Source organism: Peromyscus maniculatus, chromosome 3 (genome assembly GCF_049852395.1).
Source record: "Peromyscus maniculatus bairdii isolate BWxNUB_F1_BW_parent chromosome 3, HU_Pman_BW_mat_3.1, whole genome shotgun sequence".
In the NCBI taxonomy this organism is placed as follows: domain Eukaryota; kingdom Metazoa; phylum Chordata; class Mammalia; order Rodentia; family Cricetidae; genus Peromyscus; species Peromyscus maniculatus.
In genome coordinates, this window is record NC_134854.1 from 121,891,174 (window position 1) to 121,916,572 (window position 25,399).

The 25,399-nt window shown below is 45.9% G+C and overlaps 1 protein-coding gene across 2 annotated transcripts in view; it reads right to left on the reverse strand.

Annotated features, from left to right (window-relative positions):
• Eif4e3 (eukaryotic translation initiation factor 4E family member 3) overlaps positions 1-25,399 on the reverse strand; it is a 263,456-nt gene that overhangs the window by 75,360 nt on the left and 162,697 nt on the right. The window contains exon 7 of one of the 2 annotated variants that reach the window (XM_076567461.1): positions 10,907-11,032. In XM_076567461.1, the coding sequence (XP_076423576.1) occupies positions 10,907-11,032 (126 nt within the window). Of the gene's footprint in view, positions 1-10,902; positions 11,033-25,399 lie in introns of both variants that reach the window. The other variant, XM_076567460.1, reaches the window with a different exon arrangement.

Consider the following 25,399-nt stretch of genomic DNA (forward strand, 5'->3'; position numbering starts at 1 on the left):
ATGGCAGGGCTGGACAGAGCCAGCATGGCCCCATGCAAGGGACATCAGCAAGGAAGAGCAGGACTCGCTGGCCCAGGCTAGGGCGAGGCTGTGCTTTCCAGAGAATGTTATAGTGCATCCTTGGAAGAAGCGTCCTCTGAGCAGGCTCCCATCAGACTCCCGTATCTTTCAATCATCCAGTCTTAGAGCCTTTAAAACTGTGTGTGTGTGTGTGTGTGTGTGTGTGTGTGTGTGTGTGAGAGAGAGAGAGAGAGAGAGAGAGAGAGAGAGAGAGAGAGAGACTTGATACAACTACACAGCAACAGGACAGGCGCTGACTCCCCTCTACAGAGATGCAAGTGTCTGCTGCAGAGAATTTGACTAGCGACATGGGAGGTAGGGTCACTGCTTCCCACAAGGTTTAAAGATGCCATGGTACAAGCCTGACCTCTGGCTGAAAAACCGCAACCAAGTACAACCTTGTTGGCTATGAGCGACCCACTTTCCGCTTAAATTAAACCTGTTGTTTATTGGCTAACAAGCTCTGCTGTACCCGTTGAACATGCCCGGCATTTCCCAAGAGCACTGTCCAAACATTCCCCTTCCGCTGGATTTTTCTCCCTTCTGCAGAGAAACATTAGCTACCTTTAGACTATTCTGTTTAACATCTCCAGCCATTTGTGCTATTTACTGAGTAGCTGATACTCTAATAAAATGTCAGCACAAATAACCAAGTTGTCCAGGAAAATAATAATAATAATAAACTTTTCCCAACCTTCCCTGGCTTGTCAAGGTAAACATGTCGAGACGGCCCCCAATAGTCCTGCTGACACAAACGACTTTTCTCTTTCCTCTCAAATTACCAAAGATTATCATTTTACTTTGCAATGAGCCTGATGAAATTGAAACTCTGTACATCAGAATTAAATATGTTCTATCTGCTCAGAGTGAACGGTGCATTATTTATCACTAATACTTAATGACAAAAAAAAAAAAAAAACCTGATAACTTTCCCCGATTATACCGCTGATGCCATCTCGCCTCGCACCAGCGATTCTCTTGGTCATTACCATAATCACGGAGCCTCAACTATGGCTTCTGCAGCGAGTTTGGTAACAGAGCTGAAAGGAGACATGCACACTATTTTAAAAACATGTTCTGATTCCCATCTAAGCATATCTTTATTTATATGGCTTTCTTACCATCAAGATGCCAGCCCTTTAAATTATGCAGAAATCACTTTCTCCACTGAAGAACAAGGTGCTACATCATACCCAGGATACAGAAGTATAAAGAGCCTGTTAATTAAACGTCGCTCTTTAACTCACTACCCTGCATATGCAACTGTTAAGTTCTAAGCCAACTCTTTAAATAAGAATGAGGAAATGGCTAGGCTCCTTCAAATGAATGCCTATTTTTTTTTCCCATCCCTTAATAGAAGAGATCGGCCACTTGAAAGATTATTTTTAATCAAACTCCCTGATAAATGGTTGAGATTATTTAAGGTTATTTTCCTCTGAAAGTACATGCAAATAAGCAAATTACAGAATTGAAGTCAGGACTAGAGGCTTCACAATTAGCACACATTTTACACTGTTAGGTTTTAGGTTCAAACATAACAAGTTCTTCTTGGGTTAAAATTCAGTGCTGCACATGGTACACATGGAAAAAAGGAACTGGGAACTGCAGAGCTGGCTGGGGGGGGGGGGGGGCGAGTACTTGTTGCTCTTGCAGAGGACCTGGATTCAATTCCTAGCACCCATACGATGGCTCACAACCATCAATCCCTCTAGTTCCAAGGGATCTGACTCCCTCTTCCGACCCCCTCCCTCATCTGACTTCCACATGCCCGAGGTGCACATACATGCAAAAAAAAAAAAAAAAAAAAAAAAAAAACCATGCACAGCTAACATAAGAAAGGAAAGGGGAAGTCAGCTACCACTACACATACCCATATGGATGAATTTCACTAGCTATACTGGATACTTGCTTAAAGCCAGGTTGCCAAAGAATACATATAGTAAGGTACTATAATATAAACCTTGGCGCACGAACGTAAGATCCTCTTACCCCTGTAATGCCTACTTATATATTAAATATATAAATATATTCAGGGAGCAAAAGCTGCCTAATGGGAAAAGTGTCCTCCTCTGGAGGACTGAGGACAGATGAGGCCAGCAGCCTTTATACAAAACCACTATGTGTGTCTAAGCTGGGCCAGAGACACATGATGCTCCAAAGAAATATTTCTTTGTTCCTTTAGTGCCTTACATATTTCATAACCCGATCTGGAAAATACAAACATACAACTGTCTGATTTCCTTCCCCTGAAATTCTCATTGCTGATGGATGGAGGCATCACTATTATATTCCACAACTGGGCACAGCGGAGAGAGCCTGAAGCGCTGCGCCCCAACACCAAATCCATCTCCAAGGCTTTCAGAATCACTTGTTATTACCTCATGCTCAAGGAATTCTTTACCAGCAGTTCTATGCTATGGGAAAGTCATCTCCACCACAGAAAGTTTCTAAATTTAGTAAAAGTAACTGTCCTGTCTCCGAAGCAAAACAGAACAAAAACAAAACTCTGGAGTGAGACTTCTCTTTGGGGATCTGCTCAATGTTCAGTTGCTAAGAATGCCAGCAGTCCCTGTGTGTGACATCAGAACACAAGGGTGCTAGAGGAAGGTGAGCTTATGCCTGTTACAGAGGCCTCTCCCACCCCGATCCTGGGGTGTTTAGAAACTGGGCTGGAGTTAACACAGAACAGGGGTGACGGTAGAAATGGCCCCCATCTGCAGTGAGGATGAGAAGTTGCTCCTAGGACACTTAACCCAAGTAAGAGCCTCACGTTTACTGTCAACCTGCATCCTGCTGCAACAAAAGCCACCATTTAGAAAAGGTGAGCACATTTAGGAAGCTGAACCCTTCTTTAAACCCAGAGTAGACACACACAATAGAAGCAAATCTACAAGGTGTACCAGAAGAGCCCATTTAAGAAACTAGTTTAATAGATGGGTTTTCTCCTCTGCCATCCTACATGGACAGTGATAGTTTCTGAAGGGACTGTGTCCCCTGCTTTTCAAGGTTTGACAACCTGCTCTCCACATAATTAAACACAGCCAACTTCCTATTCAAAACTCACTAGAGAACACACTAAAAGGGGACTGCTATTGATTCCCTAATGAAATATCAGTTAGTTCCTTAACCTTTCTTCACGAAATGATTAACAACCTTTCAACAAGCAAGACACATCAGTTACCATCAAACCGAGATTTCCTCGGCCGATGGCAAGGTGCAGCTCCATGCCCCATCTCCCCATGCCCATCTCCCATCACCTCACCTTCATCCTGCCAATCTGTTCCCAGTCTAGTCACCATTCAACTTGGTGGTGGACACACCCCAGTGCTGAAGTTTAGCCTGATGGAGAAGTTTTTTAAGTACATAAAGGTCTGCACAGAAGCAAATGAATTCTGTATAATATAATTATCCGAAACGGTACTAGAACCCAGAGCCAACCTAACTGTGAAGTCCCAAACAGTAAGAATAGTTTTGGGCTGTTATTAAAATGAGGCCACACCCAGAATTAAAATGCAAATTAAAAAATGGTGAGGGAAATTTGGGTAACTTCAAAAGGCCCATTACAAACACAGACCCCACCTCCACCCAAATGTCAGGATAACCTTCATTTAGATAACTCTTTGATCTGAATAGGGAGATCTTCAGCTGAAGATCTGAAGATCTACACCGGCCTCCTCAGCGCTTCATCTTCCTTTATCTCCTAATCTTGGAGGAGGCATTCTTGTCAGGATTCTGCTTCTTTATTTGTGTGGTATTCTTGGCTAGGCTCTTTCCATCAGTATCTATGCATGTCCCATCACACACTCAGAGAATCTCCCGACATGCTTAGAGAACGCACAATACTTGTGCCAGCAGGTTCACCTAAGAAGTAGACAGCTTAGATTTTGAAATCAAAATGGAATCGTGAGAGAAAAGAGAAGATTCCAGAATGCCATTTGACAGGAACTAGCAGCCATATGGTGACCACACCACCCAGCAAACACGGAGGGAGACAAATCACAAAGGAAAGCATCTGATGCTTTGTAGAAGCTAATGATGCTCCAGAATGTTCCTTCCACTGGGTTCAATCCTGAGACTCTTGTGTGTGTCTCCAAGCAATGTTTCCTTCTGTGTTTGGCTGTAAAGGGGAGCTTGCCCGCCTTGGTTAAGGTCTCACAGTGGCCAAGCAATACAAATCCTCCCACAGGGTGGCTGCAGGCACTTCTGTGACTCTGAGAACTGAGGCAGCCAGCTTTCTCCTCTCCCTGGCTTCTGCAGGTGAGACTTCAGAGGATGCTTTCCTCGAGCAAAAAAGCCCCGCCCAGATGTGACAGGCTGGCTCTGTGCCCACCTCTGTGCTCTAACTACAACTCTGCTGAGATTCAAATATTCATGTTTTGGTTAAAAACAACTGATTTCTCACTCTAAATACAAACTCAAAGAATAATAAATAACACAGGACCAGGCCTCAAAGTAAAATAAACCAACAAAAATGGCCACTGTCACTCAGCAGGGGACACGTCACTGCCTGCCTCCAGGGACAGCTATCACCTAGGACCGTGGATCTCAGTTCTGTGGGCATGAGAACTCCAGAAGAAATTTTGTTGTAAGTGGACTCTATTTGTTAGTCACCAAAAATTCAGATTCGAGGGCTGAGCCGATGGCCGGTGGCCAAGAATGCTTGCTACATAAACATGAGGGCCTGAGGTTGGAGCCCATACCCAGGTAAAAGCAACAAAGGGCTGCATACACCTGTAACTGGAGCTCTGTGATACGGAGACACAGAGAGAGACCCTGGAGCTTGCTGGCCAGGCAGGCAGTCTACCTGAAAAACAACCAACTCCAGGGTCAGGAAGAAACCCTATCGTAAGAAAATAAGGCAGAAAGTGACAGACAGAGCAGAATACCTGGCTTTCTCCTGTCTCAGAGCACACTGGTGCACAATTACACACATACACACACTCAGAGTTCTGTTTCAAGAATGTGCATTTTAACAATCACCCTATCCATATGTATTCTAAATTTCATCCTCACTCATCATGCCTCACCCTCAATGCGAGTGAGCAGAGAACCTCACTCTGAAACATCCCAACTAAGACCTCCTGCAAACTCCCCACCTCTAACAAGAGCATCTACCTGGATCCCTGTGTTCACCTGGCGGGAAGGCAGGGCTCCAGCAAAACACCCCTCCGAGCGCCCTACTCACTGACCTAAAGCAGTAAAGCAAGCCCCTGGTGCTGAAGTGCTGAGCTCAGAGACAGCCCTGCCTCACCTAACTCACAGGAGTCTGGAAAACACAGAAAGGCCAAGGCTGAAATGCATGTGTGAGGGAGAAAGACATCTTGGGAAGTCACACTAAGTTTGATGCTGGAAATATAACCGAGCATTCTAGTCATCAAGCAAATCACGAGATTAGCAAAAATCAGGGAACCTGACAAAATGTCACTGTCCACCTGACTTACTGGCAATAAACAAACATGTATCCAAATAGAAAATTCGGAAGAAAATCCCCATTTTAAACTAAGAGAATCTAATCTAAAATATACACGGGCTCATCGGAGACCTGCTCTCACCTTCTGGTTGGCTCCTCTGAAAGACATGTTAGCCTTTAACATCTTCAAACTGCTATAATCAAACAGGAGGATACGCTTTCTAGTCAGTGGCCCCTCTACCTCAGCAATAGGAGAAAATAAACTCATCACAGAAGGAAGGACTGGAGTAGAATCAGAACTCTGGAACACAATTGTGTGTGTATTCATATGCCTTTAAAAAAAACTATTTTATTAAAAATATGATTTGGAAAGAAAGTGCAATTAGCTCAGGACAGGCACTGCTGAGAAGCTCCGAACACACCAGACATATGTAAATATTTCACGGTATCAGTTCCGTTTGAGTAGACCTGTCAGGATATTTACAGGGCTTGACAGTACTTCGGTCTTTAATTAAAATTTTGCCCAGATACTTTAATGTAATTTAAATAGATTATTAGTTGTCAGGATCTAATATAAATTTTGTTTACGATTTAGTTACTTTAAGTACTGGGATTGAGGAAACTAATTTAACCCAACAACTGAGTGCTTGGAAGAACAAGATCAAACCAAGAGAAAGCCCCCAGTGCCCTCTGCACTCAGCCAGCCTTAAATTACTACAGCGTCACTGTAAAGTGCACCAGGTGACAAGAGCCTCCTCCCCCAGTGCCCACACCAGGGCTTTTGTGAAACAGGAAGATGGGGGGGGGGGAGTAGGTGTCGTAAAGGCATCTGCACCTGTTCAGGTAGCAGGCCCTTCCTCACACATAGCTCTTTCTTCTCCTGGCTGCCTAAGAAATACTTTTCTCACTTTCAGAACCACATACTAACAACCAACCTGTTGTGTTCAATGCATACATTGAAAACGGGTGTCAGGGGACTGCAGGAAGCCAAACAAGCCCCAGAGAGATGTTTACAAGCCAGCCGGGGCTGACATACCTCACCTCACGTGAGTCAAACTGGAGAAAAGAACACAGCTTCCAGCACCTTCTCATGAATGGGAGCTGCCTTCTACACCAGGTTTGAAAAATGCCTTCCCACAAAACTGACAGTAATTAATAAGAATAATTTACTAAAGAAACAAAGAAAGCTGTCTAATTGTCTTTCCTAACTGCCATGCACTTGACCTCTACGTATTTCCTCTCTGCAGAACACCAGGCTGGAGGCGACAGAGCAAGGACATCACCGGAGGAAGCCAAAGCAAAGCATTTCTTAAAATCAGATGTTGCTTACGTTTATTTTGAGGTTGGGGACACAAGCCAAGCCTGCTTTCCCTCCATTAACCCTGTGGCCCCAGGCACACTGAGATAAAGAATCTCCTAGGGAGGGAAGGGGTTAACCGGCATGCGGAAGGCATCCGAATTGGGCCAGGTTGGCCCCTATTTTAAGAAGTCATCTCCTATCACAGCCTGCTGCTGCACCAGCTTTTGGCATCTCCAACTTTAATTCATCCAAGTGTCAGGCATGAGAAGCAATTTTCAAAATCCGGTTGAAGATGGCCCCTTGCATACCAGGCCTGGCCTATGGCTAAGTGGCCTGCAGATGAAGAGAACAAGTCAAGGAAGGGGAAGACCACTGGGAAAACATGCAAACCTTTCTGGCTGGATTCTCTCACAAGCTCTGTGTTTGATCACCTGGTGGGATTTACTGGGAAGAAAAAAAAAATCCCTGCAAATAATAAATGTATATACAAAACCTCATGTATGGATTCACCTGCTCAGTCATCAAGTGCCTTTCTTGGACTTTCTTGGATATTTTCCCTAGACAATCAATTCCCTGCTTAGGGCTTTTATTTATATTCTAGATTTTAAAACACGCTTTAAGACACTGGCCAGTATTGCTTACTTAGCAAAAACGACCTTCACTGAAATGTATATAAGGGATATTATATCTAACCAGATAAAAAAAGGAAAAAGTGCCCAGAAAAAAAAAATTGTCTTAAATAAAAATAGCACCTGTGTAAACGAAGCTAAGCTCTGGAAACCCTTCCTGAAACCTGCAGAAACGGCCCATACTCGATGCCTTGAAGTTGCAATTAAATTGTAGTAATTTAAGATTATCAAGAGAGCAAAGGGCAGCTGGAGGCCTTTGCAGAGCTCCCTCCCTACTTAATGCTCTGCACTCAGGGGTTAAATGAGTTTCTTTAATGTAAGTACCTTAAAGTAACCAAATCATAAACAAAATTTATACTATTTTCTGTCAGCCTGCAATCTATTGAAATTTGATTAACGTGTACCTAAAATTATTTTTAAAAGGCAAAACTCTGGCTATCCCTGTAAATACTCTTGCAATAGCCATTGAAATGGGATTGGACCTCTAGCACCTAAACTTGTCAGAATACAGTGTGTGTGTGTGTGTCTCTGGGTGTGTGTGTGTGTGTGTGTGTGTGTGTGAGAGAGAGAGAGAGAGAGAGAGAGAGAGAGAGAGAGAGAGAGAGAGAGAGAGGGAGGGAAGATAAAGGTACAAAATTAAGTTGGAGTCAAGTAAACGGTGAAAACTAAAAATGCATACAATAAGAACGGCTGCAAAGCGGAAGCCGGGCTGAAAGAGGCTGTCAAATGTGCTATCCCCTCCCTTCTCTTTCATAATTCTGGGACTGGTCAGGCTGTAGTAAAATATATTTGTTTGGGAAATAGCCCAGTTCTTCTGTCCATTTCAACAACTGCTGCAAACATACCACCCTTCCACAGAGCCTAAGAATGCAAATGTACAAAGTCAGGGGTCTGGAGAGAAGCAAGGAAAACCTTAGTCAGAGGCAAAATAAAAATGCTTAGGCCCAATATTAACTCGATTAACTTCTGCTATTGTTGGTACAGATGATTTTACTAGAAAATATTTACAGCTTTTTAAAAACATGATATACTGCAGAAAATTGCCTAACAGCATCCATGTGTATGTTTAACCCACATTGCTTAATTATACAATAAAGGTATACCCAATAAAAGCGCCAGACTTTGAAACATGTTGTGTACCATGGTTATGAAACTCTAGCTTATTAAAAAAAACAAAGTAGTCACTATGTGACAGGCACTAGTTAATTAAAAATACAAGCCTTAAATGACAATGATTTTTATTCTTCTGTATGTGTTTACTTATCCTATTTCCTACTTTGTCCTACTTAATTAAAGATGACATTTAATTTGGAGATAGTTTGTAACCGGAAAAAAGTGTTACATAGTTTATACTTCAGGATTGAAATATAAACATAGTATCTTGAAGACATCTCCAGCAATGTAAACCCCTTCATTAGACACAGTTACTTTGAATAGTTGATAGTTCATTGGGTTTACTTTGATAAACCTGTGAAAATAAAATGCTAAAGTAATTACTGTTACTACTTTCCTTAAAAATGTAAAGTAGTTAAAATTTCCTAGACAACAAGGGAGGCCAAGTTACAAAGAACCTGAATAAAGTAGCAGCTGGTCATACTGAATGTCAATCAAAAAAAAAAAAAAAAAAAGAGGTCATGTGTAATCTAGAGAAGGCTCTCTCCTTTTTTTAAATTCCAAGAGTGGGCTTCAGCACTTGGGTTTCTTCTTTTCTCGTTTTTAACTACACGGCAGATTTAAACCCTCACATATAAAACCCTGGCTTCCCTGAGAAGGCAAAGCTTCTAAGCTGGATGTGAGAAAATGTTATCTAACTGGTGTGGGAGTCTAATGTTGGTAAAAAGAATTCCACGGTGAGGTTCTGGTTAGCCAGCAAGACAGAATTCAGATGACTTAATATTCTTTGGATACCTTTTGGGGTACACTCTTCTAAAAAAAGAGAAATGTATTACAAAATAGTAACTTGTTTAGCAATTCAGCATCCATAGGAACTCAAATGCAGCCCAGAGGCTGGGTATTTCCTTCCAAGTGAGGCTTCCCTTGCACAATAAAGATAAGCATTTGCAATGGTCCATTTCTGCCTAAGTGAACATATAGCCTTGCTGGGCTCTCCCTTATAGCAGCCCCTGACAACAGCCCAGCAGCAGCCCTGTTTGATCTCCCCTGCTTCCTTAATTTGGGTTGTCAAGGTTCAGCAGTTGGAGGCTGTTTACTTTACTTTTCAAAAAAAAAAAAAGAAGAAGAAGAAAAAAGAAAGAAAAAAGTGAATCCCCCCCCATTACAATGACTAATCCAAAATGGGGGGAGCAGGGGAGCTGCAGCCACTGGCAAGATGCTAAACCTTTCCCCCTTTGCACTAAGATTTTAGCTGACACTTTTTGAATGGTAAGTGGTTGGATTTCATTTATACTTTTAGTGCTCTTTAATTATGAGACATTTGAAAAATGGGGGGGGGGGTGCAAACCCATTTCAATTTTTTTTTTAAATATGAGCTCAGTTTTTTTTTTCTTTTTCCAGACTCAAAAGAAGTGGCTAATTCAAAATCAAAACTAGAATGGAATTCTTGAAAATGACCTGAAAATAGAAATAAGCAGGGATTCAGCTGCCTCCATTAAGCAAACAACCCCTGGATATCAAACACCTCAATCGTACCAGCCCCCATCCAAACCAAGCTAGCCCCAAAACTGATTCTCAATGTGAAAAAAATAATAATAAAATAAAATAAGAGTGCAAAACATTTTCAGGAACAGAAAAAAAATCCTTAGATATCCTTGGGTGTTTTTCTCGGCTCGGATATTTTGCAAGTTCTTCCAGGCTATAGCCCAAGGAAGGTGAAGTGCATTGGACTTCAATGGGTAGACTCCTCAACTGCAATCCAAAATGTTCCCGCAGCCTTCTTGCTTAAAGAGCAGAGACAAAATAAGAAATCTGAACTTGGAAAATACCTGGAGACTGCCGTAAGAGCAACCCTGGGCCCTCAGCAGTAACGCTGGATAAGCTCAAATGAAATGTTCATAGTAATTTCATTATTCTACTTAAACCACCCAGATGAAAGGGCTGGGGGTGGGGTGGGGGGGAGAAGCTTCATTTGGGGTCCTCTAGTCAAGCAATAAGAAAATAAATTAAGAGGAAAGCGCAGGATGAGCCTAACCTAAATCAATACACTCTGAAATCAGCCCAGCTAGGGTATTGGACACAATGGCTTGGAAATAATTAATAGTTATAAGGGGGGAGCGGGCTGAGAAGGAGAGCAAGAGATGTCACATTTTACACTTCACATTCCACGCTAACTTTGATCTCCAGATTTTCGGATTCAGGGAAGAAAGTGAGAGAAAAGGAAGAAAGCAGGTTCCGTATTTGCTAGCCCCTACCAGCCTGATAGGCACATACCTTGCTCCCTGCGCCTGGTCACAACGATCTGGTTGCCCAGGCTAGCTGGTACAGAGCCCCGGCTTCCCCGCTTACCCCCCCTCTCCCGCGCGCCTGCCACAGCCGCCTCGACTTACCCACCGAGTCCAGGGAGGAGGCGCCGGCAGCTCCACGCTTCTCCGCGCCGCCGCTGCCCCTCTCCCGTGCTGCCCCTCTCCCGTTCGTTCGCCCGCCGTGCGCCGTCCTCTTGGGGCAAACTTTCTGGGTCTGCGATCGACAAGAGACCGGGACGACCCTCAGCAAGTCTTCCTTCCGTGAAGGTTTCGGGGTGGGGGGAGATCGAAGGGGACGAGGTGATTAGGCGGAAGGGGCCAGGACCACAGATAGAGATGGCAACCCGACGGAGAAGACCCCCCCGAGCGCGCGGGGACAGGGGAGGAGGATGCGCCGCGGGGAATCCCTGCAGGGATCCGGAGACCCGGAGCGCGGCCTGAGCCTTAGTCTCAGCACCTTCCCGGGATCTTACAAAGTTGCAACAACAAAAAAGGAGGGGCAGGACTGGGGGAAAGGGGTGGGATAGGGCTGAGATGGCAGGCGCAAGGTTTGGAGTTACAACTGTTTATTTAGTCCTTAGGCTCCCAGGGGGCGGGAGCTGCGCGGGAATGGGGGTGCTGCAGGCAGCAATTTCCAAGCAAACCGGGGGGGGGGGGGCATGCGACTTTGTTTCTGGGCGCGGAGCTCCCTGGCGCCCGTGTGTGTCACCGCCAGTCTCCGGGGACTGAGGCGGAGCTCACAACAGGTGGGGAGGGGGGACAAGGAATCAAAGTTTCCGAGAGCGGCAGGGGGGTGGGGGGGTGGGGGGGAGCGGGAGGCGGGGGCGAGGGGAGGCGGAGGCAGCAGATGACCACGACCCTGCGGCAGCTGGCAAACTCCTCGGCTCCCGGCGCCGCCGCCACCGCCTCGGTCCCCACCCGAAGCGAGCGCCGCCTGGTCTCGTCGGCTCCGGAGAGACGTCTCCGAGGGACAGGAACCGAGCGCTGAGAGCACGGGAGGAAAGCTGCGCACAGGCGAGAAACGGAGAGCCATCGGTGGCCGGGACAGGGCCGGAGGGACGCGGTCGCACGCGCGTGTCGCAGGACAGATCCCTGAGCTTAAGAGGCACAGGAGTCAGAAGCGAAAGTGTATGGTGGCGGGAGGGTCCAGAGTACGGGCGCCGAGGGTCCTCAAGGCGTGCCCTGTCCCCATGCCCACCCGCGATCTGGCTACGGCTGGCGCGGGCGCCGTCTCTGACAAGCGGGGGCCGAACGCGCGTGGGGTGCGTGTCTGGCAGAGGGTGCGCGGGTGTGTGTATGAGTTTTCCAGGCTCCCAGGGGTTAGCTACAGAGCGTCCACACCGCTGACTTCTGACCAAAACACGCGTGGCTACAGGGATGTCGCCAAGCACCGGGCCCAGGGCGCAGGCGTCCCTGCTCAGCCATCCAGCGTTCGCCGGGCAGCCTGGGGTACAGATGGGGCACGCACTCTTGGATAGCAGGGTAAAAGTTTGCTCCAAGTTCAAACTTTGAGCTCAGGAGAGGATGCCGCACGCCCCCGCCAACCGGGACCAGGTCCCGGGTACCCGCACCAGGCGGCCACCAAACGCTGACGCTGGGTACTCAAAGTTGCGACAGGCCGCCTGGGCTTATTGATCGCTCTACCCGAGCGGCTAGAGCGAGCGCAGAGGAGCGAGGGGCCAAGGGGGAGGCGAGCTCGTCCGGGAGGCCACCATCGCACCCCACAGTGACTTATGCAAATGAACCCAAGGGTGCGGGCGCCTCCCGCGCTTCCTCCAGCCCAGCGCCCGCGCGCGGCCCCCACCCACGCCGAGCCTGGGCCCCGACTCCGGAGCGAGTAGAGAACGGAGGGTTGGGGGAGATGCACGTGGAGCCTGGAGGTAAAAAGTAGGATTTTTTTCTTTTTCTTTTTTTTCTTTTTTTTTTTCTCCTTTTTTTTTTTTGTGCTGGTTGTTGTTGTTGTTTAAAGTGGCGGAAACAAGGCAGGAGGCGGCTTGGGAAAAAAAAAGTGGAGCAGAAATGGAAAAATACGAACTCACCCGCGGCAAATGGTCTCTCGGTGCAAACTAAGGTGTTTTCGGGGCCTTTCCCCGCGCGCGCCCACTCCCGCCCGCGCGCGCCCCCCGCTCACACACTCACCCGCGCACACGCGCGCACACACACACACACACACGCACTCGCGGGCGAGGGCCGGGCCGCGAGCACAGCGTGCAGCTGCCACACAATAAATAACAATAGATTCCTCCGCTTGGGACTCGTTCCCGAGCCGCGCCAGCGTTGCAGCCGCGAGGCGCCCCAACCCGCCCCAGTCCCGCGCTGGGCCCAAGCCCCGCCACATGCACTCTCGAGACCCCCGCGACCCCCCGAGAGCCACCCACACCTCCATACGGCGCCCTTGGGTCGCCTGCCCCCTCCCCCCCACATCCCGGAACAAATAAATAAATAAGGCGCGCGCGGAGAGGCCATCGCGTCGCGGAGGGAGATGTTGTTATTTTTTGCTGTTGTGCGTCCCTGACGTCACATCCACCTGCTGGGTAAACAACAGGGCTCGCAGAAGGGAGAAAAAAAAAATCGCAATTGCCAAGTGAGGGACCTGGGGAGGGGAAGAAGAGAGGGAGGCAGAGCCCCCAAACCCGGGACGGAACGCCACAACAGTTCCCAGGCAAAGGGAGACTGGATGAAAGAGCTGGAAAATGAGGGGCCTGGGGCAGAGGGATCCCCTCAGAAGAGGGGGAGAGGGACCCATTCAGAACCAGGGAAATGGAAAGGAGGAGTGTCAGCGACTAGGGACGCAGCGGGGAATGCCAGGGCAATTCGCTCAGCTCTGAGCAAAAAAAAAAAAATCCAGGAGGGGAAAGGACAGGCGGGGATGGAGTTTCCTCCAGTTAAAAGTGAAAGTGCTTCGCCGGGGTGACAGTTGGAGCGGAGGGCGGCAGGGGCGGCGTTCCAGCCCCGCGCCTGCTCTTGGGTCCTCCCTCGGTCTCTCCCCTTTCTTTCTGCACTTTGTCCAATGAAAGAAGGCGAGTTCGGAAGGTGAAAGTTCAGCTGAAGGACAAACCCCTGATTGCGAGGAAACAGAAACCCCTCCAGCCAGGGGGATTTTCCCCTGCATCGCGGAATCGGGAGAGAGTGAGGAGAGCAAGAACTTACTCCCTCAGGCCCTGTCAGCCTCTGCAGGAATGTTGTCCACTTGGGGGGAAAGTGGCTGCGAGAAGAACTGTGTTTTCGCCACAGTTCCTCTTAAGAAAACACCCGGGGGCTAGCATGTCAATCACTTGTTTAACACAAATTACCTGCTCTCTCAAACATCAGTCATGTGAGAAAAAAAAGCTTTGTGCAATTCTTGGGGAAGGTGAGATTTTTGTGTTCTTTTTGCTGTTCTGAAGTTTGGTTGAGTATGTCAATTTAAATAAGTATCCGACGAGCCCAGATGAAATGTTTTTGAAATAAAAATACATAAGACAAAAAGCATTTTTATCAACATGAACGGGGAAGCTGATTTTGCATTTCCAACAGGGACTTAGAAACAGGACCTCTGTGGCTTCTAGTTGGACAGAAATTATTTTGGGGTTCCCCCAAAGCGCTTAGGGAGCTGAGGTGCGCTTACCGCGGTTTGCATCTTGAGACTAACACAGATGTAAATAATACCCTGGCTCAATTATAATAGATTCTTTTGGGTAATGTCTTTTGACAAATATTAAATGTTCATTTGCAGAATTTAAATCTAAATTGAAATGAGAAGGTGAGGGTATCGTTTAAATTTATATCCTACATTTGGGGAAGTAAAATAATTAAAAAACAAAACCATTCACTGGTATTGCCAGAGAAAAGTAGTATGCCGAGTAAAAGCCTGGTGGAATTCATACTGTCAACACTCCATGTCAAGCACACAAGACCAGCCACCTCATTTTTTTTTATACTAGGAACTACATACATGAATTGGATTTTGCATTCTATAAAAAGTCCATGTTTTCTTTGTTAGGACATTAATACATGTTCTATAATATTCCAGACCATACTTTAAAATATACATATATAGTAAGTTCCTGCTTTCCCGACTCACAGGCCACTGCTGACAGTAGGAACATCTAATATTTATTGAATGCTTGCTATGGCCCAGGCTGTAATCTAAAACGATTGTGACAAGTTAGTTGATAGTCTCACAAAACCTTGGACATCGCTGGAAAGTCCATATTTGGAATTCACATGGAATTAAATAGGAATCTTTGGGGAAAAACACTGTTTTTAATTTCTATGATGGTCCTGCCAAATATAACTTATTTATGGTATGTAGCTGGTTGTACAATTGTAACTCCAGGGAAACAGTCGTTTATTTAAATATGACATCTCTGTGCATAGTCTGTAAAGAACAATTTCTATTGTGATCTTGTTTATCAGACTCAACCATGGTTTGTGTTGTTTTGTGGGTTTTTTTTTTTCCGAATTATAACCATACCAGCAATGAAATCCTTAGCTTGATACTGATCTTGGTCTGAATTTTAAATGTCTTAAATTCTACCTTCTCTTACAAGAAGAGGCTAAAGACAGATTGGCAACACGTTTTGCAGACAAAAGGAAATCCTGGCTGTAAACCCCATGATATATGGCACTGTTTTGGGATATGATACTGTCTGATGTGCAGGCTTATTGGAGACCCCACACCCATTTGGTTTACGTTACAGGAGCACTTGACTGTGGCTTAACACATTGTCCATTCTGAACACTGTCACATCACGTTCACAGGGAACAGGTTTCTAATTTCTTTATCAGTAATCAACTGGAAGTTTCTTTTTGTTAAATTAAAGCAAGAAGGATTTTGTGTGGTTTTTTTTTTTTTTTTTTAAATAAAGGGCATGGGGGTAGGACGCCACCTTTTGGTGATAAAACAAATAGAAATCCCTTTTTAGACCTGCTGCTGACATCATTTTAGTTTTAATTACACCAAGGCAAGGGTGCTTGTCCTCATTTCCTTATATATTAAGTAGGGGGGGGTGTGCAATTAGCTAATTAAAGTTAACCAAAGCCAGTGTTTCCCTAGAGGGATCAGTATGTGTCCCTGCCCTGGCACATACTATTAAACCAAACATCGAATCCATTCTCTAAGTACTGTGCATATGCACATATCCACAGTTTGGAAAAGGAAGGAGACTGGACATTTGCCACTTATGAGATGCTAAATGTTCTGGTAAGTTTACAGTTAAAAAAATAAAACAGAATCACAAGATTTAGTGTTTGTACATTCCTGAGTTTGTTATAATTCATGAATAACATACTGAACTCATGGGAGTGCAGCTATTAACGCTAATTGTCATAAATATTTTCATTTACTTCAACTATTTCTTTATTTTTCTGTTACGTTATATGGGAAACCTATATCTCTCCCCCTAAGTTAAATATAAGCACCGTGGAAAGAAAGTCACCAATTGCTCTTTGTAAATGTTTCAAAGGAAAAATGACAACGTGAACTTCAAAAGAGAATATGTGACAAGCATGTTCAGCTGTCATCACTGAAAATCCAGCCCCACCCCTTTTGACAATCTGAAGGAGGGGATAGTGACTGGAAGGGAATATGATTGTCAATATGCTATGCAAGTTGATGTTAGCACTCCCACAGTAGGAAAGGGGTGTGCACATCCCTGCACCACCAACTGTAGGTGGGCAGGTCAGGCCAGGGCATGGAAGCCATTCTCCAGGGCCAAATAACTGGCCATGGTCTGGGCAGGTTAGAAGCCAGACACCACTTAGTGTCTCTCTGCCTGACAAGCTCACCTAGCAAAAGTACCAAGTCACTGTACATTAAGCAGATGTCCTGGTACCCCCACAAACATCCACCCTCAATATCCTTTTACAGATGGTGGAGAAACTGGGGCTGCAGTAAGTCCTGTTCAAGTCTAGCCTCCTTTGCAGCCTTTCTCCAAGCGAGGGTAAACAGCCAAGAGGAGAGATGGAGCATGTATGGACTGTTCTCCTAAGGCCAAAACTGTTTCCTTCTGAGATGAAACTGACTGGCGAGCAGCATGTGCTACACTGTGAGTGAACAGAGAGGAGTCGCTCTCTGTGCCTGGACATCCCTGACAGTCCATATACACCACAGCAGGAGAGGTCTCCTTTACCATAGATAGCATTACTAGGCAAAGAGAAGACAGTTCAGGACCCAGGAAAGTGAGTCAGGGAATGTAATGGACCCTGCTTCACAGCGGTGTTCCCTACAACTAGCTGAAGAGGTTCAGCTTTTCACCTGGTGATAATAGTGCTGCCTCCTCTGGTGGTCTAACATAAGGGACCTGAGACACACATGCACACACGAAGAGTGTGTGTGTGTGTGTGTGTGTGTGTGTGTGTGTGTGTGTGTGTGTACATGCATGCAGAGGCCAGAAGTCAACCTCTGGTCGGTCATCTTCCTCAGAAGCTATCCACCTTGGTTTTTGAAGCAGGATCTCTCATTGGCTTTTATATCACCACATAGGCGAGGTTAGCTGGCCAGTGAGCCCCAGGTATCCATCTGTCTCCACCTCCCCAGTGCTGAGATATGTGTGTGGCATCGTAACCCAGTTGGGGGCAGAGGGTGGATATATAGTGCATGAATGAACCTGTGCATGTGGATGGATAGGCTCATGATCATTCATGTGGAAGCCAGAGTTGATTGTCTTCCTCTGACATGAATGAATGAATGAAACACATCCTCTCATTGAATCAGAAGCCCAGCTTCACCCCCCAGCCCTTGCCTCTGCTTCAGTTAGAGTGGCTGTCTAACTGGCTCTCTAGTCTCTGCCCGCTATGTGGGGGTGACAGGCATGGGTGTTAGGAATTTGAGTTCAGGTGCTTATTCTTGCTGAGAAAGCACTGAGTTATCTCCCCAGCCCTAGCTCTGACTTTTTGATTGCTCAAGACAGGGTTTTTCTGTGCAGTAGCATTGGCTGTCCTAGAACTCACTTTATAGACCAGGCTGGCCCTAAACTCAGATATCCACCTGTCTCTGCCTCCTGAGTACTGGGGCTTTTTTTAAATATGTGTTCTGGGGATCAAACTCAGATCTTCATGCTTGCACAGAATTTAACCAACTAAACTATCTCCCTAGGTCCCCACAAAAGATTTTTATTTCTCACAACCTAGATGCCCCTCAGCCGAAGAATGGATAAATAAAATGTGGCACATATACACAATGGAGTACTACTCAGCAGAGAAAAACAATGACATGAAATTTGCAGGCAAATGGATGGAACTAGAAAATATCCTGAGTGAGGTAACCCAAACCCAGAAAGACAAACATGGTATGCACTCGTGCATAAGTGGATATTAGATGTAAAGCAAAGGATAACCAGACTGCAACCCACAGCTCCAGGGAGGCTGGCTAGCAGGGAGGACCCTAGGAGGGACACATGGATCACCCAGCAAAGTAGAAATAGATGAGATCTACATGAGCAAACTAGGGGTGAGGGGAGCTAATGGAGGGCAAGGGATGGGGGATGAGAAGAACATAGGGGAACAGGAGGTTCAAGCTGGAACAGAGGCAGAATGGGAGAGCAAGGAAAGAGATACCATGATAAATGAAGACGTCTTGGAAATAGGAAGAGGCAGGGTGCTAGGGAAGTTCCCAGGAATCCACAAGGATGACCCCACCTTAGACTACTGGCAATAGTCAAGAGGGTGCCTGAGCTAGCCTACTCTAGTGATCAGATGGCTGAATACCCTGTCATCATAGAGCCTTCATCCAGTAACTGATGGAAGCAGATTCAGAGATCCACAGCTGGGTGCCAGACTGAACTCCAGGAGTCCAATCAATAAGAGAGAGGAGGGATTCTATGAGCAATGGACATCGAGATCATGATGGGAAAATGTAGAGATGGCTAGCCCAACTAGTGGAAATGTATGAACTGTGGACCAATAGCTGAGAAGCCCCCATGGTACTGGACCTCTGAAGGGTGAGACAATTGTTAACTTAAACTGTTTAGGGGGCCCCTAGGCAGTGGGATTGGGACCCATCCCTGGTGCATGAGCCAGCTTTTTGGAGCCTGGTGCCTATGGTGAGATACTTGGCTCAGTCTTGGTGCAGGGAGGAAGGGCTTAGACCTGCCTCAAATGAATGTACTAGGCTCTGCTGACCCCTCCATGGGAGACCTTGCCTTGGAGGAGGTGGGAATGGGGGGGGGCGGTGGTTGGAGGGAAGACTGTGGGGCAGGAGGAGAGAGAAGAATCTGTAAAATGAATAGAAAATCTCTTAATAATAATAAAAAATTGTAGCACAATAATTGCTCAATTTAAAAAAAAAGAAAAAAAGAAAAAAAAGATTTTTATTTCTCACTATCTCAGAAGCACAATTCTGTAGACAAATAAAGATGGTCTGTAAATATGTTTATGTTTCTCTAAATTAATGCTTGTGAATGGGGGTGTGCCCATAACTGGACTATGTATGTACAGACCTTTGCCCTGGGGGAGCAGTTGGTTTATCATCCCTATGCACTGCAATGAACAGTAAAGACTTCTTTCAAGCACCTTTACTCTGAGAAGCCGTTCCAATATCTCATCCCTCAGGACTCCCAATGCAATGTTTGTGACCTTAGGGATATGTAAAGGGAGGTGGCTCAACCTGTAGCCTGTGTCTACTACAGGTGCTAAAAGGATCAATACAGCCTTGCTATGCAAACTGAGACATACTTTCCTGCAGCTGGAGCATCACTTCAAAGTGTGTCAGAAGTACAGAGCACAGAGGGACAGGAGAGATAGTTCAGCAGTTGAGCACTTGCTACTCTAATAGAGGACCCTAACTTGGTTCCCAGCACCTACTTTAGGCAGTTCACAACTGTCTGGAACTCCAGCTTCAGAGGATCAGATGCCCTCTTCTGGCCTCCATTAGCACTGCAGTCATATGCATGAATCTCTCTCTCTCTCTCTCTCTCTCTCTCTCTCTCTCTCTCTCTCTCACACACACACACACACACACACACACACACACACACACACAATTTAAAATAAACCAAAGATGTTCTAAATGTGTGGTTTTAAATGCAGATGAGGCTAGGGGGATGGTTCAGTCAGGAAACTGCCTGCTGTGCAAGCATGGGGAACTGAGTTCCAGCCCCTGCATCCATGGGAAAAGCCAGGTGTGGCAGGCAGCATGGACTGATAACCTCAGTGTTGGGGTTGGAGAGAATAAGAAAGCCTCTACGATTCTGGCCAAATCAGTGAGGTCAAGGTTCAATGAGAAAGCTTGGCAAAAATAAATAAATAGATAGACAAACAAACAAAGTTGTGAGTGATTGAGGAAGACACTCACCATCCACATCAAGTCTGGCACATAGACGTACACACACACACACACACACACACACACACACACACACAAAGTACAAGGCGTGGTGGCTCAAATTTGTAACCTCACACTCAAGACAACAAGGCAGGAGGATTGTGAGTTGGAGGCCAGCCTGGGCTACATCAAAAAACTTGCTGACCGAGGGGAAAAGCAGAATCTCAGAAGCCACCTCCAACCTCCAAAATCAAAAGCTTCATTTTTAAACCAAGCTGCAGCTGAGCCCCATGCAGATTCAAGTGGAGGACACATGGACCTTTTTTATAACAGCTCACAGCTCAACCGTTTTGTAAACTGTGTGTCCCCTGCTTGATTCTCCAAACAGACTTCTTTGGTAAAACTTGGTTGGTTTCTTGTTTTTCAACCACTTGCAAAGTTAAGCTACTAAATCACCTATGTAAACCATGATTAATTCCTTTGACATTAATAACAGGGTGACTTCTCTCTCCTGTTACCCCAAAGAGCCTGCTAATTGCCCTCCGATTGTTTACCTTTGTATTGTTTTATGAGAGCCCAGAGAAAGATGGAAGATATCCCCCACCAGCCCTGAAACAAGTGCCAGGCAGGTTTTGGAAAGGGTGAACACATGCATGCTATGACTCCACCTTGTTAGCAGAAGGGCTTTGCTGTCTTTGTTTTGTTTTCTTTTTTATGGAAGGGATGACGCCTCCATAATTATAGGTGTTGCTGTTTAAAACTCAGAATGTTTTCCAAACCACCAAAGGGTCACGCCTCCAGCAACCCAGGAGCCATCCAGCTCTCTTTTACACTTCTCTAAACAGTTGATAGAGACACCTCTGAGCATGACTAGGTTTACATCAAGCATAATGAGGGGCAGAGGGACCGAATCCAGGTACGGCTGCTTCCTGAATAAACATGAAGGAACCACAGGCAAGCCTTCCCCCGCCCCCCGGATTATGGAGGGGTTTTTAATCTATGAAATTCTCAAAGACAGGCAGTTCACCCTTCTAACAAGACAACAGGTTACTATTGTTAAACCCCCCAAAAAATAATTAAAACCATTGTTTTAATACTATCCTAAGGCAGTGTAATTAAGTCAGGGTGAGTAATTGTGTATCTGAATTCAAAATAAGATTTTGCATGTAGAGCAAAGTTCTGATGGTAATCTCAGAGAAGTGTCTTGGCTTATATTTCCGAGACACAAGTGCCAGCTCAGCATTACAATAGGCATTGTGAGAAGACTGGAGACAGAATGTGATTGTGGAAAAGAAGCAGGCAGGTCTGCCCACCTTCAGGGAACAGCAAGGCCACATGTTCCAAGTGCTGGTAGAGTTTAGGAGGGACGGGTAATGAGCCAATCTTTTTATTGATTAGAACATCCAAACATGGGACTGTTTTTTTTTGTTGTTATTTAAGTAATGTCTACAAAATAACTATCCAGGGACGCTTCCTCATTTCTCCCTCCTGGAGGTATTCTTGACCTATTATTAAAAAGAAAAAATAAAACTTTACAAACATCAAAATCTGATTTGCCAAAGGCTGAATCCTGTGGTATTGGACTGGAATGGAAGGAAGGTATTAATGTGGACAGTGTTCTTAAAATTGACAGTCCCAAGATAAGGAGATACAGAAGTCAGCCCAGATGTATAAGCACAGGGGAGTTGACATACAAACACTTTCTAGTTCTGTCCATTGGCACAAGCCAGAAGCAACCACGCCCTGATAGCAATGAGCACAGGTAGCATCTCAAGCTTGGTCTCTAAATACCCTTTTCCAATGAAAGAAAACAGCTCTTCATGAAGAGCTAATGTGTCCTGTAGAAGGGGTAGGGATACCTGGAACATCTCATAGTGGGTTCTAGGGGCAGAAGAAGGAGGAACTTTAGGGGAAGGGCACAAGATTTTGCCTATCCCAGGGTTGAGATGTCTTGAACAAGAAAAATAATAGCAATAGGACTTCATATATATGGAGAAAGGGTCTGGCATCCCTATAGATCACTGGGGGGCCAGCACTCTGTGTTTAACATGTATGGGTAACACTAACAGCCTAGACTACAGAGCTCAGTCAGGTGGCTAACGTTCTTCAATGAGCTGGGACTGGCAAATTTGGGTACACAGGGCCCCAACAAAAAAGAGACAAGTGCTGGTGACTACTTTCATCCAAAAAGCTCAGGGCAGAAAGAGTCTTTAAAGAGAGGCACGAAATCCAGATTTTGTTTTTACCTAAATAGTTATCAGTTTTCAGATTTTAGCTAATCCAGATTAATATAAGCCACAGAGTATACTGAGCCCCTGCTTATGATGTCCATGTTTTGGGGAACCAATTAATCATGTCAATTTAGTGCGACAAGATTTGTTCCTTAAAGGAAAAACAGCCAAGTGAAGAGAAATATGAAGAATACATTTCAATATTTGTAAGTTCTTCCCCAGACAGAAGTCCCTCCAAGTACCCTGGAGAGGGAGGTCATCTGTAGCATTATTTTGAGAAAATCTTGCTGTGCTGTGTCGCCCAGACTAGCCTCAAACTTACCACCCTCCCACCTCAGCTCCCTAAAGGCTGAGACTACAGCGATGTGCTAACACTACATTCTGAATCACATCATTAGACGCACATCCTGCATCTATGTCTGCCTGCTGTCTACTTTGCGCTCACCACATGCACATGAATGTGAAGGGAGGCTATAGGACAACTTCAGGAGCTATTGCTTAGGACAAAGTTTCTTACTGGACTGGAATTCACTAAGTAACCAAGGCTGGCTGGCCAGTGAGCTCCAGTTATCTGCTTGGCTCCACCTCCCCACTACTGGAATTTCAGGTATGGGCACATGCTATGAGACCTGGCTTTTTTTATGTGGGTTCTGGGGATTGAACTGGTATACTAATGTTAGCAGGGAAAGCTTTTGACCTACTGAACTGTTTGCCCAGCCCAAGATGAAAGCCTTTGGTGAAGTATCCAGAGCAGAAGGACCATGTCTGGAAGGACAGTACAATGAACATCCCTTGCACATGATGTCAGCTCGCTGAAGATGGACAATTTCATCACAGTAGGTTGAAGTCATAGAGATTCTTTGACTCTTAAGGACAGGGGTCTGTGCCCCAGAGTAGGATGTGAGCTCTGTGAGTCTTAGAAACTTCTCAGATCATTGTCCATTGCAGAACCCCTGGACTCCATAAACACTTCCAGTGTGAGAGACCCAAAGGTCCTAAGTCCCTCTGCCCTCAACATTATTCTCCCACAGTAGCCAGCATCCTTTTCTAGAACAATTCAATAGATAAAGCCAAGAATATTCTCCCTGGTGACGCTAAAGTCATTAGTATTCTTCAGCAAAGCCTTCAGACCCTGTAGATCAGAATCACCTGGGAGAGGGGCCTCCCCAAGTCTACCAATTCTACCATAGCCAAGTGTTGGGAAGGTGCCAGCTAGTTCTTATATACATAAAAACAGAAGGGAAGCTTGACAAAGGGCAACACACAAAGGAATGAATCAGGATGTCACAGCATTGTCAAAGTTTCCTACACGTCATGAACTCTAATGGCCTCTGTTTCCACAGATGGAAATAGAGTCACCAAAAGGTTAGTTGAAATGCCCAAGAATGAGAAATGGTATAGTCTGGGCTACTTGCTGACTCCCATATCTACTAAAAATGCCAGCTCCAGTTATGTCTAGCCAGCACATGAAGATGAATGAGTTCCCAGATCTTTCCTAGCCTTGGTGATGGCATCCCAAGGATGAAATAGGACACTGAGAGCATACCATACATCATGGTGTGTTCCCTAAAGGCTCAGTGAGGTTTGAATCCCAGGAATACTGACTCTCAAGCTTCTCTACACTTGACTGGGAATAGTCCTAGACTGAGTAGGATCAGACCATCAGTAGTGTGTGTGTGTGTGTGTGTGTGTGTGTGTGTAAGCACACATGTATATGCATGCAGATGCATGTTCACCTGCAGGCAGAGAACAACTTGGCTGTCATTCCTCATTGGCTACCTACCTTGCTCTTTGAGACAGAGTTCCTTAGTGGTCTGGAACTCACCTAATAGGCTAGGCTGGCTAGCCAGAGAATCTCAGGGATCCACCTTTCTCTATCCCCAATCCCAAGACTTATAAGCATGTGCCATCAAATCCAGCCTCCCCCCCCCCATGGGTGCTGGGGATTGAACTCGGGTCCTCACGCTTGCTTGACCAGTGGAGCCATCTTCCCAGCTTGATCTCACATCCTCACATCATGCTCAGAGAAATTAGCCAGGTACAGGAAGACAAATACCCCTTACCAATTCTTCCTGCAAGAATAAGATCAAGCCAGACATAGTAGCACCTGTAATCTAACACTTAGGAGGTAGAAAGAGGAAGACTAGGAATTCAAGGCCAGCCTTGGCTACATAATGAGTGTGAGGCAAGCCTGGGCTATGTAAGAAAAAGGGCAAAGAAGGAAAGAAAGATGAGGGAGAGAGGGCTGGTGGCACTTATTCCCATCAGATCTGGAAGTCAGCACCCTCTCTAGCAGGGGACTTCCCTTGGAGCTGGGTTAGCTTCCTTGGGTCGAAATTTCAACCTTGTTCATTGCCTTGTGGAGCCAGATAAGTTTTGGGTTGGGAGTCATATGCATTGTAGGGTGCTGAGCAATGTAAGTTGGTACCTGCCTCCAGTGGGAACAACCAAAAATGTCTCTAGACCTAGCCAAATACCCACAAGGGTCAAAATTGCCCTATGGTGCAAACCACCTGCTGTGGAGGACCCCGGAGCAGGCAGGCAGGCAGTCTCTCTGGCCACCAGCATTCCAGTCCTTGCCAAAGGTATTTATCTGATCACTTCCTCTCCCAGGAAGAGCAGCAGCCAGCCTGCTTCTATCTGTAATTGAGTAACCCGGCCATTTCCTTTGCAAACAGAGTAGCTGGAGATGGGCTCTTTGCCGTTTGCACAGAGCTTCGAGGTGGGCTCCTCTGCTGTGTGGGCTACCAACCCATTTCCAGTTTGGCAACCTCCGGACCGCAGAGCTGGTCCCATCCTGAGGAAGCCGATTTTATGAGGGCCTGTGACTTAAGAAACCAAGTCCAGTGTGTGGTGAGCCTCAACCTACAACCGAAATACCATACAGGAAGTGGCAAGCAATGGAATCCGGACTAGGGTATGGGCCTCTTATAAAGTTCTGATTAAAGCTCCCCTTTCCCTGAGAAGCCTGGGGCAGTCTCAGTTCCAGGGCAGGAGGCTCAAAGGTGACTGGACGGATTTCCCCGGGCGGGGTCGGCTCCTCTCACCTTCACCTCCATTCACTGGTCCCATCTCCCTGGGGCTGCTGCGCAACACACATTGCCTA